At 40.9% G+C, this 13,845-nt stretch overlaps 1 protein-coding gene across 4 annotated transcripts in view; it reads right to left on the bottom strand.

The window, feature by feature from the left end:
* The window catches only part of MGAT5 (alpha-1,6-mannosylglycoprotein 6-beta-N-acetylglucosaminyltransferase), a 269,340-nt gene that overhangs the window by 23,209 nt on the left and 232,286 nt on the right, over nucleotides 1-13,845 (bottom strand). For all 4 annotated transcript variants that reach the window (XM_075933279.2, XM_075933275.2, XM_075933276.2 and 1 more), the window contains one exon: nucleotides 1,701-1,847. In XM_075933279.2, coding sequence (XP_075789394.1) covers nucleotides 1,701-1,847 — 147 coding nt within the window. The remainder of the gene's footprint in view (nucleotides 1-1,700; nucleotides 1,848-13,845) is intronic.

The raw sequence follows: 13,845 nt of genomic DNA, 5'->3' as shown, positions 1-13,845 counted from the left end.
AAAAACACAGTAACTGAAGTGTCATGATTCCCACCACCTTACCTAAAGCCAATGAGTAAGAAAAGGGATTAGAGTTCAGATGTACTTGACTCCCATTTGTGTGTTTTGACCACTCAATTAGTCACTACTGTTTCAAGAGTAGATAAATGGAGTAAAAAGCACCATCAGGATCCATACTGATAGTGTAGTACACAAGTCAAAGTAGTAAAAAAGAAACATCACTAGAAATTTGAACACCATACATAGAGCAATGCAATTTTTTAATTGCTGTAGCAGGCTGGCAGTATTTGGATAACAGAGCATGGCACTTCAACTAGTGTTGATTCTTCCAGTAAAGGGTTAAGTGAGTGATGATAATTTACTGGGAAGCTGACTGGTTATTGCTCTTGGACACAGAAGATCTAGAAGTGGCTTTTTGGAGAGGGAGATCCAAAAAGATTGAGCAGTCGTGAGCAGAAAAACTACAAGAAAGCAAAGCTGGGAAAAAGGGTGTTTTTAAATTGCCACTTCCTCTACTTACTTACTCATTTCTTTGTTAAGTAAGTCAAACTGTAGGAAAGAAGTGAATTTGAACTACTATACCCATTTTGTTTGTAGAGCAGATTGAGAACCTTGCTCACACCTCCTGGCACAGGAAACCTATATTACTTAATTAAAGTGAAAAACAGTAGAAATCCAGCATACCAATTTGCATGAGTTTAATGTGCAATTCATCTAGCTGAAATATTTGTGAGAAAAGCAAAGCTATTATGCAAGCTGTTTCTTATCTACATATTCTATTTTACATGAGATATCTGCATTTCATTAACAACAAACACAGTACTTATTCAAAACAAGTCAAGGTTGCAATAGTGTGTTTTAACCAATGTTAGTACAAGAAAAAAAATGGTTAGATAAATGCTAAATGTATTCAGTGTTTTATATATCTAACTTTACCTATACACAGATATGCCACATTTCCTGTATAAAACATGAAAAAGAATCTTGAGGAAAATCCTTGCATGGAAGGGCAGTTTGGTTTTCTCCTTTTCCTTTCAGACTACAAAATATTCTGGATACTTTGCAGGCTTGTTTTTTTTTCCTGTTTATTCTTCAAAAATTAGTTTGGCTCTCCAGATGTCTTTACGTTTAAATACATATAGTTCATTGCTAGTGTTACTATGAGGGCTAACCAGAGTCTTAATCAAAATCTCTCCACAAAAATCATAATTAAAACATTCATATTTGTTTGAAAAAGGATGCCCTTTTATTCCCCAGTGATGCTCATTTCCTAACAAGAATATCAACTGAGGTTTCCCCAGATAGAAAGTCAGATCTTGAAGTGAAACTTAGAAATGGTATGTCAAAAAGAATTAGAATGTAGACATACATAGATGCATAGTTATAGCTTTGAAGTACTTTGTGAGTTTCATTACTTATTATTTTATTATCATAGTGCCCATTTACAATTGTGGTCTTACAGGGGACTAATTATACCAATTCAAGCCACTGCCTTGTTAAGTCAAAAGGACAAACTGTTCTATGGAGTAAATTATGCACCTTAGTTTCATATTCTATTTTTTATTTATGAGAAATAAAGCAATTATTTGCAATAAAACTTTGGTTGCTGTACAGTCCTCAAACAAAAAAGTGTAAAGCAAACAGTATCAGCAACTGAGGTATATGACAGCCCCAATACTTTGCAATGTTATCAAGCTTACCTCTCTAAGTGTTGGCTTGCCTTTGAAGAAGTCAGTATTTTTGCTGCTTTTTGATGGGTTAAATTTTGGATTTAGAAAAGCACATCCATTAGCAATAGCCTCTAGAGGAGCAGGCCCTTCATATGGAAATCCAAGTCCAACAAACAACTGCAAAAATACAAAATATACATTATATAGCACCCATTAACTTTGTTTTCCTGCAGACAATAAAATTTTAGTTTACCAGATTTGAAGAATGATACGGAATTTAAATTTTCAAGTCTACAAAACAGGTTCACATAATAGTTTTGAAAGGACTTGGGTGATGTTCTATTAGTTGACAGAATTTTTAAATAAAGTTATCTAGAAGCTTGATGCTAATTGGTGCTAAGGATCTGGCTATTTTCTTTCCCTCTCTGTGATTTAAAAAGAGTAATCCTTCTGTAATGGGCTGGAAAGAAAATGACAATCTTCTCTAAATTAAATAGAAGGTTTTTTTCATCATGAAAGGGATGGAACAAGTGTGCCTTTCAGTTACATTTTGGGAAAAAAGACGTTTGCTGGTTTGATTTCAGTTCAAACAAAACTGGTAAAGTTCTCCATTAGACCAACAGTACATGTTTTACGATAGTTACATCACTGAATAGTTACGCAACTTTATTCCCCCCCCAACTTGATAGTTTTTGCCAATATACAAATACTCAGGCCAAAGTGAACAAACATGATTAAAAAACAGCAGATGGCAGCAAACTTCAGAGCACAGCAGGGACAAGCCCAACAGCTCTATTCCTCCGTTCTAAACTTGAAGTGGAAAAAGGCATCAGTGCTTACTTTTACTGCCAGCTTACAGGACATGTTATAATAAACAGTTATTGGACAACAAGAAATGTAACTGAAAAATATTTAACATTTGGTGTCTCAGAATTCACACGTAACAGGTCTTTAGAAGCAATCTCTTTCCTGGCCCTGACAACTGAAAAAATTGAATTAAACAATGTGCCTTTTTATTTTCTTTAATTTAAAGTTAGCATACAATGGGTAGAGCAATGATAGCTACAGCTGCGACAAATCTCTGAAAACACCGTTGAAAAATTCTATGCATATGCTAGTCTCAGCTATGGCCTCCTAGATAGATCTAAGCCTCATGGCTATTAGAATTATGCATTATGGGCATGACATCTCTCTAGGGGTATGTCTACACTACCCCGCTAGTTCAAACTAGGAGGGTAATGTAGGCATACCGCACTTGCAAATGAAGCCCGGGATTTGAATTTCCCGGGCTTGATTTGCATAAACTGGGCATCGCCATTTTTAAATCCCTGCTCGTTCGAACCCCGTGCCGCGCGGCTACACGCGGCACGAACTAGGTAGTTCGGACTAGGAAGCCTAGTCCGAACTACCTAGTTCGTGCCGCGTGTAGCCGTGCGGCACGGGGTTCGAACGAGCAGGGATTTAAAAATGGGAGCGCCCAGTTTATGCAAATCAAGCCCAGGAAATTCAAATCCCGGGCTTCATTTGCAAGTGCGGTATGCCTACATTACCCTCCTAGTTCGAACTAGGAGGGTAGTGTAGACATACCCTAGCAAACTAAGGTTCTCTACATTAAAAAGTTTTACTTCAAAGGAAAATAAAATCTTGAATTAAAAAAAAATCTAAGTGACTATAGGCAGCAGCTGGTTTCAGGCTACATATAAAAACAAATTAATTTGAAGCATAAATTCGTAATATCAGCCCTGTTGTGGAGAGAGAGCCATTGCAGAATTAGGCCTTTAATCTACTCCATCCCCTGGCATTAGCAATTTAACATTATGAGCTGACTCTAAAAAAGAAATCTGCAGAACAGCTTGAAAAGTTAACATCCTTCTGCAACTCTATGAACACTATGTAATCATAGAAACAGAGACAGAAAGGGACTGCAAGTGTCACCTAATCTATCCCCTCATCAAGCTGCAGCATTTGTTACATCCAGGCTATCCAAGACAGAAGGCTATCCAGCCTCCTTTTGAAAACCACCCATGAAGAATCATCCACAACATTCTCTAGGCGGTCTGCTCCCGACTGTAAAAACAGCAGGACAAGGAAAGCTTTTCCCGAGATTTAATCTAAATCTGCTATGCTGTAGCTTGTGCTCTCCGAGGAAAACTTTTCTCCACTTTTTTATGGCAGCCTTTCTGAAGGCTGCTACCTATATTTCTCTCTTCTCACCTTAATTTTTTGTTTTTCCAAACTAAACATCCCCAGTTCCTTCAGACTTTTTTGTATGGCTTGCATTCAAACCCTTTGATTACCTTTGCTCCGACCTCTGAATCCTTTCCAGTTTTTCTCCTTCCTTTCTATATATTGCTGACCAAAAATGGACACACTACTCCAGATGAGGCATAACCAAGCACTGAGTAGAGAAGTACCATCACCTGCTTTCATGCTATGCCTCTATTCATGCAACTTAAAATCGCATTTGCTTTTTTTACAACAGCATCAGTGATAAAATTCTGTAATAGAGCATTCTTTAGTAGAGTACTAAAATAGAGTACTAAAGCATTTTCTCACCCAATTAGAAGGGGAGACATTTGAACTGAACTTCATTTACAAGTTTAACACTATCAATTTAGGCTTGAATAAAGATTTTAACTGGTTAACACATTACAAAGGCACTTTCCATACCTCTAATATTCACATTTCCATATCACATGCAGTGAATGAGATAGATACGGCCTGACTCAGTTAGCTTAATTAACACTGGTTCTACAATTGACAGGTAACTTCTTTTGTTGTTATATACATGCCCTGGATTCATAATTTCCACTCAAACTCATCTGTTGAAGTGGGTTTTACCCACGAAAGCTCATGACCTAATAAACGTGTTGGTCTCTAAGGCTATGTCTATACTGCACTTCTCTTGAAAAAATGAGGAAGAATGGCTCTTGCACAAGAGAAGGTTTTTGTGCAAAAAGGAGCCATCTACACAGCTCCTTTTTGTGCAAAAGCCTCTTGCGCAAAAGTGACCACTAATTAATTATGCAAATTAAGCATAGTGATATGCTAATCTGTGCTTCATTTGCATAAGCTTTTGCGCAAGAGAGATGCAGTATAGACGTAGCCCAAGGTGCCACAGGACTGCTCGTTGTTTTAGTTATATTTGGATAAAAGTACAGTATATGAATAAGGAATCCAGTATTTGTCCTAAACTGATGCCATGCACTGTTGAAAAATCTTGCATCTGTTCCGTGTTCTGATTATTTAGAATAAGGTCCATGAAAAAAGGGTCATGCCTTTATATTTTAACAGCATCAACACTTAGTCAAAACCATCAGCACTCTTTTTAAAATCTTATGGACTCTAATGATAAGTATTTCATATTCATACTTAAACTGTATTTCTTCAATGTAGTTCAAAGAGTCAGGAATTCAACGCATAACTTGAATATAAGCAAGTAACAGTACAACTGAAATAATAAATACAACATTTAAATTAACTCATGAAATCATATCTGGTGTGTTCCAAAAGCAAAGCTTAAAGGAGCATGACATTTCCATTAATGCATTCTCATGCTGCTCTAATTTACAAATCCTTTCCATTACAGGCAGCTTATTATTTGTGTAAAGGCTACAACAATCTGTCAAGGTACCTGCTAAGTGTAAGTAGGTAACCAATGTTGCATGTCAAATTGCATCAAAAGTCCAACAAAAGCAATCAAGCAATTGGATACTAAAGGCTTCATTTAAAAATGCATGTGGACTGTGTTTACCTAGTGAAACTGGGCAGTTTTGAGCTGAGTTTGGGCGGGGGTGGGGGAGGGGGGAAGGGAGACAAGGCTTTCTTATCCTCATATGGTGTTGAGCTCAAGAGTAGGAGTCCAGACTGCTTACTCTAACCCAGGGGTGGGCAATAATTTTTTGCTGGGGGCCACCTGGGAAATTTTTGAAGTGGCTCCAGGCCACACTGGAAGGGGTGGGGCCAATATACCTCTGGGTTACCCACCTCCAGACAGTGACTGGTCTGGGGGGTGAGGGAGTGCCTTTGGCCCCCCATGTCTTCCCTAGGTGCCCATGCCCTTGGCGTGGGAGGCAGCTTCCTTTGTTCCCCTGTCCCAGGCCAATTAGGGCCTGGGGGAATGCGTGAAGCCTTCCCCGCTCTGCTTGTCCTGTGAGCAGCGCGCAGTGCTTAAACGCGTCACGTATTCCTGGCAGCGCGGGAGGAGGCTTCACATGCTCCCCTACCCATAGGCCAATTAGGACCTGGGGGCAGGGGAGTGCATGAAGCTGCCTCCTCTCTGCCCCCACTTAAAAGCATCACATGCTCCTGGCAAGACGGGAGGAAGCTTCGCATGCTCCCCTGCTCTCAGGCCCTAATTGGCCTGGGGGCAGGGGAGCAGCAGGGCCTCCACGGGCCAGATCCACCCACTTGGTGGGCCAGATGCAGCTCACGGAGGCCATTTTGCCCACCCCTGCTCTAACCCTTTAGGCTCCTTGCAGAGTCTGAAGAGGACTAGGGAATTTTAGCTTCCTTATTCAGAGATTCTCCAGTCATAAGGGATCAGTGTGACTATCTAGTCTAGTCTACCTCATTTATTAAAAAGGACCTGGAACTTTGCAAAATAATTCCTAAAGCATGTCTTTTAAGAAAACATTCACTTTTAATTTAAAAATTATCCATAATGCAAACTTCACAATGACCCTGGTAACCTGTTTCAACAGTTAATTACTCTTCTTGCTAAAAATTTACACTTTGTCTCCAATCTAAATTTGTCTAGTTTTAACTTTCAGCTACTGGATCTCGTTACTCCTGACTCTGATGGAGTGAAGAACCCATTATTATATATTTGTTTCCTACATAGATATTTATAGACTGTAAATCAAGGAATTCCTTATCCTTCTCTTTACAAAATTAATAAGACTGAGCTTTTTGAGTCTGTTTCTATCAGGAATATTTTTTAATCTTTTAATCATTTTTGGGTTTGTCTTTGAATTCTCTCAAAATCATTCTCGAATTGTGGATTTGAGAAATGGGCACAATATTCCAGCCACAGTTGCAGCAGTGCCAAACACAAAAGATAAAATCTCTGCTCCTACTCAAGATTCCTGTTTATACATCCCAGGAACATATTAGCATTTTTTGCATTGATTCACACTGGAGTTCATTCTCCACCACAACTCCAAAATCTTTCAGAATTACTGCTCTCCATGATGGAGTCTCCCATTCCAGGGATGGCCTACACTCGTACTTGCACCCCGTTTGCAGACAGTTCAGATCACTCTAAATTAGTGATCTGTTGTCTATATTATTTACTTCTCCCCTAATGTGGACAATGTACTCCCCGACACACTAATAACTATCAGAAATATGGAGCTACGCCACACAAACCATTCAGTCATGAGTTAAAACACAACGTTTGGTAAATGTACGTATAAGTGCTTGAGTAAAGGCTTTACAGATTTTAATAATCGGCATGATTTCCAGGAAGACAATGGAAGTGGTGCTAGACCTAGTAGAATTAGTGCATATAAATGAAAGTGGTTGAATGTTACAAGACTGGCAACAAGACTGACATGCCAGATCCTGACCCTGATGTGCTGGCCTGGGAAGCAACCCACAGTCTGACCATGTTTAGGGCCTGGCAGCATCCTCCACTCTCAGTCCACCATGTGAGACTGAGTAGCAGCAGGGTCCCTGGACTCCCCGTGCAGGGTAGGATGGGTAGCCTGCCATAAGAAGGGCAGCTGTACTCAGTCCAGTGGCCTTTAACACAGAGATGAATTGGGCCATAGCTCTGTGCCGAGGAACCTCTGAAAGAGTAAGAAGGAGAAGGCCTGGTCTCACAAGTGTCAGTCCAAGGCAAGGTCCTCTTCAGAATCCTATTCCTCATGTTCACTCAGGAATTGTGGAGGACCTGGCAGGATCTAAGGGTAACAATGGGTACTTGGTGAACCTCAAGGGCTCTTGACATTTTTGGAACTGGAAACTCACTGGAGCCAAGGAGCAGAGTCAGAAGTCTCAGATACAGCCAGACCCCAGGAAAAGTGGAACTCCTGCAATACTGAGACCCATCAGTACTGAGACCAACATGTGCACTGAAGGAGGTGTGGCCAAGGAAACTTGGAAGCAGGCTCACTGATGGGGAGGGACAAAAGGAGCAATTTCCCTGGGCTCCCGGCCACTGCAGGAATGGTGGCAGAGCACTGTGCCACCCTCACCCCACCTTGCCCAGCAAGTATGTCTTCTCCCTGGGCGGAGGGGAGCGCAATTCCTAATGGTGCTGAAGGTCTTGTGTGCCCTCAGGGAGGCACAGTAGGACTGAGTGGATTATTTAGTAGCCAGGAAGCTCCTTTTGCCACCTCAATATAATAATGGAACCAACGGTGTCTCCAAACTTGTGGATTTGCCACCTTACACACTATGTACCTGAGCAACTGGGAGCCTTAATGGTACTTGACTGGAGAGCTGGTGGGGCCCCAGTAGCTGAGGGAACTGACAATCTTGGCTTTTTAGAGACAGAATCTCTACTCGGTAAATCCAGGCCATGTTCTTTTGAGGGCTTGTGAAAGGACCCTGTATCTTCCTCTTGGGCATCCTGGAGCTGTTAAGAAGACTTGCTTGTGGACTGAAATATGGAGGGCAGAAAGTCCTTTGGTCTGAGTCACAGATCAGATCTAGAGAACTCTCCATTATAAGGAGGTGAAGCTTAATTTTTCTAATTTTTCTGGCTTTTTATTTTAATGCAAGACAAAAATTGTCCTTTTGAGCAATGAGAGAATCCCCAAGGTGACTGATGCAGCAGGAATGGTCATGCAGCAGAAACACCTCCCAGCAGGACAGACAACACTGAAGCCAGATAAACCAGGCATTACCTCTAGAGATGTGAATGTTTAATCAGTTAACCAGTATGCCTCACCCTTAACAGGCGAGACTTACACATCAAGGTTAACCCGGGGGAGCAGAGCAGCCCCTCCTGCCTAATCGATTAACCACTTAACCAATGAAATGGGATTATACATCCCTAATCATGTCCCAGTAAGAAAAAACCTAACTAATATCTACGCAAATATAGTATGTAAAACAAAAAATGGGTTGAAAGTTTTGTTTGTTTTAAAATAAGAGTATCTACTATGTATAGAGAACCTAACACCAACACACTAACAACTATCAGCAAGAGAGAAAAAACAGAGAAACCGAGGAAATCTCAATGGTACAAATGCCAGAGTTCTATGTCAGGCCAAGGTGACAGAAGGAACTGGGGTGGAGCATCCACTCAGTGCTATATAACAGTGGCATGGGGCACAAAACTAACACACATTCATGGGCCAAACAGTCACTGCCATAAAAAAAATCTCCCAGCAAAGATACACTGGGTGCTACCCCTAGAGTGGAGCACGACTCGAAGAATTCCCCCCCAAACACATTATAGATAGGGAAGTAAGGAGGCGGTCATCTTGTTCCCTAGTGTGATGGGGTGCATTTAACACCCCATCTTGTGCTATATCTGTTAGGATACGGATCCATAAACATTCAAGATGTTTTCTGATTTACCAGTGACTCAAACATAGGTTATACCATATTTGACAGCATGTCACTTCCCCTCTCCTTTTGCCTACTTGATCCTTTAAATATAAATAGGTTACAACCATTGACTTAACATTCTAAGTGTGCAAATCATCTTACCCGGTTTCAGTAACACCCATTAGCTAGAAATTATGCTTCTGACTGAGCAATTCCAATTCCTCTTGTTTGTCATCCAAGCCCCTAGCATTGGGGTACAGGCAATTCAGAAAATTTCTCTTCATGAGTTCCTTGATTAATTTTAGTGTTGTGATCTATAGTTTTCTGATGAGTACTCATATCTTCCTTGTTTTTATATTCCTCTTTTGGTATTAGTTCTTTATTCCTGTTCTTTATTAATTAGGGGAGGACTTGCTGGCCTCAGATTAGTCCCTTTCCTTTCCTCTCTTTAGGAAGCTTAGTGTCACTCCCCCTGCTGATGTTATCCTTTTTACTTTTCCTCTTTTAGTGTTTGGGTAGATGGCTGCATTGACATGTCATTAATTTCTTGGACTACTGAGACTAATCATCTTCTAGTGTTCAGAAGGTAACTTACTTACTGTGAAAAATATTATGCTCTTGTGTGTGGTTTTATAGATTTACTCTCAGAAACCAGGAGATGTTTTCACTGTTCTGCATATGTATGTGTTACAAACTTCTTATGCTTGTTACGGTCAAATATTTTTACAACTGCAACCATATACAGTTTGCAGGGTAGCATATGGATATTTAAAATAAACTGCCTACACCTATCTCACTCTGCTTTAAGACTCTTATTCTGTGTCCATTATTTTAGAATCTCTTAAGAGATTAGCACTTGAAACCATTTCATTCAGTATCTGAACATTTCCTCCCAACTTTAAGTTGATTTTGAAAGTCACAGCCATCATTATTCACATAGTGCTGTAAATGGGCACAGCACATACTAAAGCCAAAGATAAAAGAATCACCCCCCTGGAGTAGCTTACAATATAAAGTGAGAGCAGATAACTTTTTACTATATTATATTATCACCTGGATCAATCGGTCTTCAGCTATCGTTACAATTGCACCTATCACAACACGTCCCCCAGTCTTCTCACACTCTTGCCTTTCTTCTCTACATTTGTCCAAAACGTTTAACAATGTCATCTTCCCATTTTCTTGGAGGCCGACCGGGTGGTCTTTTCTGTTCTCGCGGGTACCACTCAGCAGTAACTGTGGTCCATGTGCTGCGTGGCCTGCCCATCGCATTTTGTTATGTCTGCTTTCCACGATAATATCTTTCACACTGCTGCGTTCTCTGATCATTTCATTTGGAATATGATCCAGAAGGGAAAATCCCAACATAGCTCACTCCATTGCCCTTTCAGCTACCAATAGTCGCTGCTCTTCTTTCTTCATCAGAGCCCACGTTTTGCTGCCATACAACATAGCTGGCAGCACTGCTGAATTGAAGATATTTGTACGTGTGGTCTTATCGATTTTTCCTTTGAGGACGTCCTTGATGGAATTGAATGCACACCATCATGCCTGAATCCTTCGCGAGAATTCTCCGTTCAGGTCTTGGCACACATTAACTTCTTGGCCCAAATTTATGTACTGTTCCACTTCTTCGATTTCTTTTCCTGTTATCGTTATTCGGGCTTTTTGCATGTATTTCATTTTGCAGCGGTTCATTTTCAGACTGACCTGACTGCTTTTCTTGTCAAGTCTTTGTAGCATGCTCTGCAATTGGTTGGTGCTTTCGGCAATTAATACTATGTTGTCCGTGAATCTGAGATCACAGAATCATAGAATAATAGGACTGGAAGGGACCTCGAGAGGTCATCGAGTCCAGCCCCCCGCCCTCAAGGCAGGACCACGCTCCGTCTACACCATCCCTGACAGATGTCTATCTAACCTGTTCTTAAATATCTCCAGAGAGGGAGATTCCACCACCTCCCTTGGCAATTTATTCCAATATTTGACCATGACAGTTAGGAATTTTTTCCTAATGTCCAATCTAAACCTCCCCTGCTGCACTTTAAGCCCATTACTCCTTGTCCTGTCCTCAGAAATCAAGAGGAACAAATTTTCTCCTTCCTCCTTGTGACACCCTTTTAGATATTTGAAAACCGCTATCATGTCCCCCCTTAATCTTCTTTTTTCCAAACTAAACAAGCCCAGTTCATGAAGCCTGGCTTCATAGGTCATGTTCTCTAAGCCTTTAATCATTCTTGTCGCTCTTCTCTGTACCCTTTCCAATTTCTCCACATCTTTCTTGAAATGTGGCGCCCAGAACTGGACACAGTACTCCAGCTGAGGCCTAACTAGTGCAGAGTAGAGCGGCAGAATGACTTCACGAGTTTTGCTTACAACACACCTGTTGATACAACCTAGAATCATATTTGCTTTTTTTGCAACAGCATCACACTGTTGACTCATATTCAACTTGTGGTCCACTATGACCCCTAAATCCCTTTCCGCCATGCTCCTTCCTAGACAGTCGCTTCCCATCTTGTATGTATGGAACTGATTGTTCCTTCCTAAGTGGAGCACTTTGCATTTCTCTTTATTAAACCTCATCCTGTTTACCTCTGACCATTTCTCTAACTTGCTAAGGTCATTTTGAATTATGTCCCTATCCTCCAAAGAAGTTGCAACCCCACCCAGTTTGGTATCATCTGCAAACTTAATAAGCGTACTCTCTATCCCAATATCTACATCATTGATGAAGATATTGAACAGTACGGGTCCCAAAACAGACCCTTGAGGAACTCCACTTGCTATCCCTTTCCAGCAGGATTTAGAACCGTTAACAACAACTCTCTGACTACGGTTATCCAGCCAATTATGCACCCACCTTATCGTGGCCCTATCTAAGTTATATTTGCCTAGTTTATCAATAAGAATATCATGCGAGACCGTATCAAATGCCTTACTAAAGTCTAGGTATATGACATCCACCGCTTCTCCCTTATCCACAAGGCTCGTTATCTTATCAAAGAAAGCTATCAGATTAGTTTGGCATGACTTGTTCTTCATAAACCCATGCTGGCTATTCCCTATCACTTTATTACCTTCCAAGTGTTTGCATATGATTTCCTTAATTACCTGCTCCATTATCTTCCCTGGGACAGACGTTAAACTGACCGGTCTGTAGTTTCCTGGGTTGTTCTTATTCCCCTTTTTATAGATGGGCACAATATTTGCCCTTTTCCAGTCTTCTGGAATCTCCCCTGTCTGCCATGATTTTTCAAAGATCATAGCTAAAGGCTCAGATACCTCCTCTATCAGCTCCTTGAGTATCCTGGGATGCATTTCATCAGGACCTGGTGACTTGCTGACATCTAACTTTCCTAAGTGATTTTTAACTTGTTCTTTGTGTATCCTATCTTCTAAACTTGCCCTCTCTCTGCTTGTATTCACTAAGTTAGGCACTCTTCCAGACTTCTCGGTGAAGACCGAAACAAAGAAGTCATTGAGCATCTCCGCCATTTCCAAGTTTCCTGTTACTGCTTCTCCCTCCTCACTAAGCAGTGGGCCTACCCTGTCCTTGGTCTTCCTCTTGCTTTTAATGTATTTATAAAAGGTCTTCTTGTTTCCCTTTATGCCTGTAGCTAGTTTGATCTCATTTTGTGCCTTTGCCTTTCTAATCTTGCCCCTGCATTCCCGTGTTGCTTGCTTATATTCATCCTTTGTTAGTTGTCCTAGTTTCCATTTTTTATATGACTCCTTTTTTATTTTGAGATCATGCAAGATCTCCTTGTTAAGCCAAGCTGGTCTTTTGCCATATTTTCTATCTTTCCTACACAGCGGAATTGTTTGCTTTTGGGCCCTTAACAACATCCCTTTGAAATACTTCCAACTCTCCTCAGTTGTTTTTCCCTTCAGTCTTGCTTCCCATGGGACCTTACCTACAAGTTCTCTGAGCTTATCAAAATCTGCCTTCCTGAAATCCATTACCTCAATTGTGCTGGTCTCCCTTCTACCTTTCCTTAAGATCATGAATTCTATTATTTCGTGATCACTGTCCCCTATACTGTCTTCCACTTTCAAGTTCTCAACTAGTTCCTCCCTATTTGTTAAAACCAAATCCAGAACAGCTTCTCCTCTGGTAGCTTTTTCAACCTTCTGAAACAGAAAGTTGTCTCCAATGCAGTCCAGAAACTTATTGGATAGCCTGTGCCTCGCTGTGTTAGTTTCCCAACATATGTCTGGATAGTTGAAGTCCCCCATCACCACCAAATCTTGGGCTTTGGATAGTTTTGTTAATTGTTTAAAAAAGGCCTCATCCACCTCTTCCACCTGGCTAGGTGGCCTGTAGTAGACTCCTAGCATGATATCACCCTCGTTTTTTACTCCTTTTAGCTTAACCCAGAGACTCTCTACACGGCTATCTTCTACATTCATCTCCACTTCAGTCCAAGTGTGTACATTTTTAATATACAAGGCAACCCCTCCTCCCTTTTTTCCCTGTCTGTCCTTCCTGAGCAAGCCGTACCCTTCCATACCAACATTCCAATCATGTGTCCCATCCCACCAGGTTTCTGTAATACCAATGATATCATAGTTGTATTTATTGGTTAGCAATTCCAATTCTTCCTGCTTATTACCCATACTTCTCGCATTTGTATATAGGCATCTAAGATACTGATTTGATCTTGCCTCC

The sequence above is a fragment of the Pelodiscus sinensis genome, chromosome 7 (assembly GCF_052426305.1).
Source record: "Pelodiscus sinensis isolate ZL-2025 chromosome 7, ASM5242630v1, whole genome shotgun sequence".
NCBI classification, from domain to species: Eukaryota; Metazoa; Chordata; order Testudines; family Trionychidae; genus Pelodiscus; species Pelodiscus sinensis.
The sequence above is the reverse complement of the archived record's forward strand: the minus strand, read 5'-3'. Positions and strand labels throughout refer to the sequence as shown.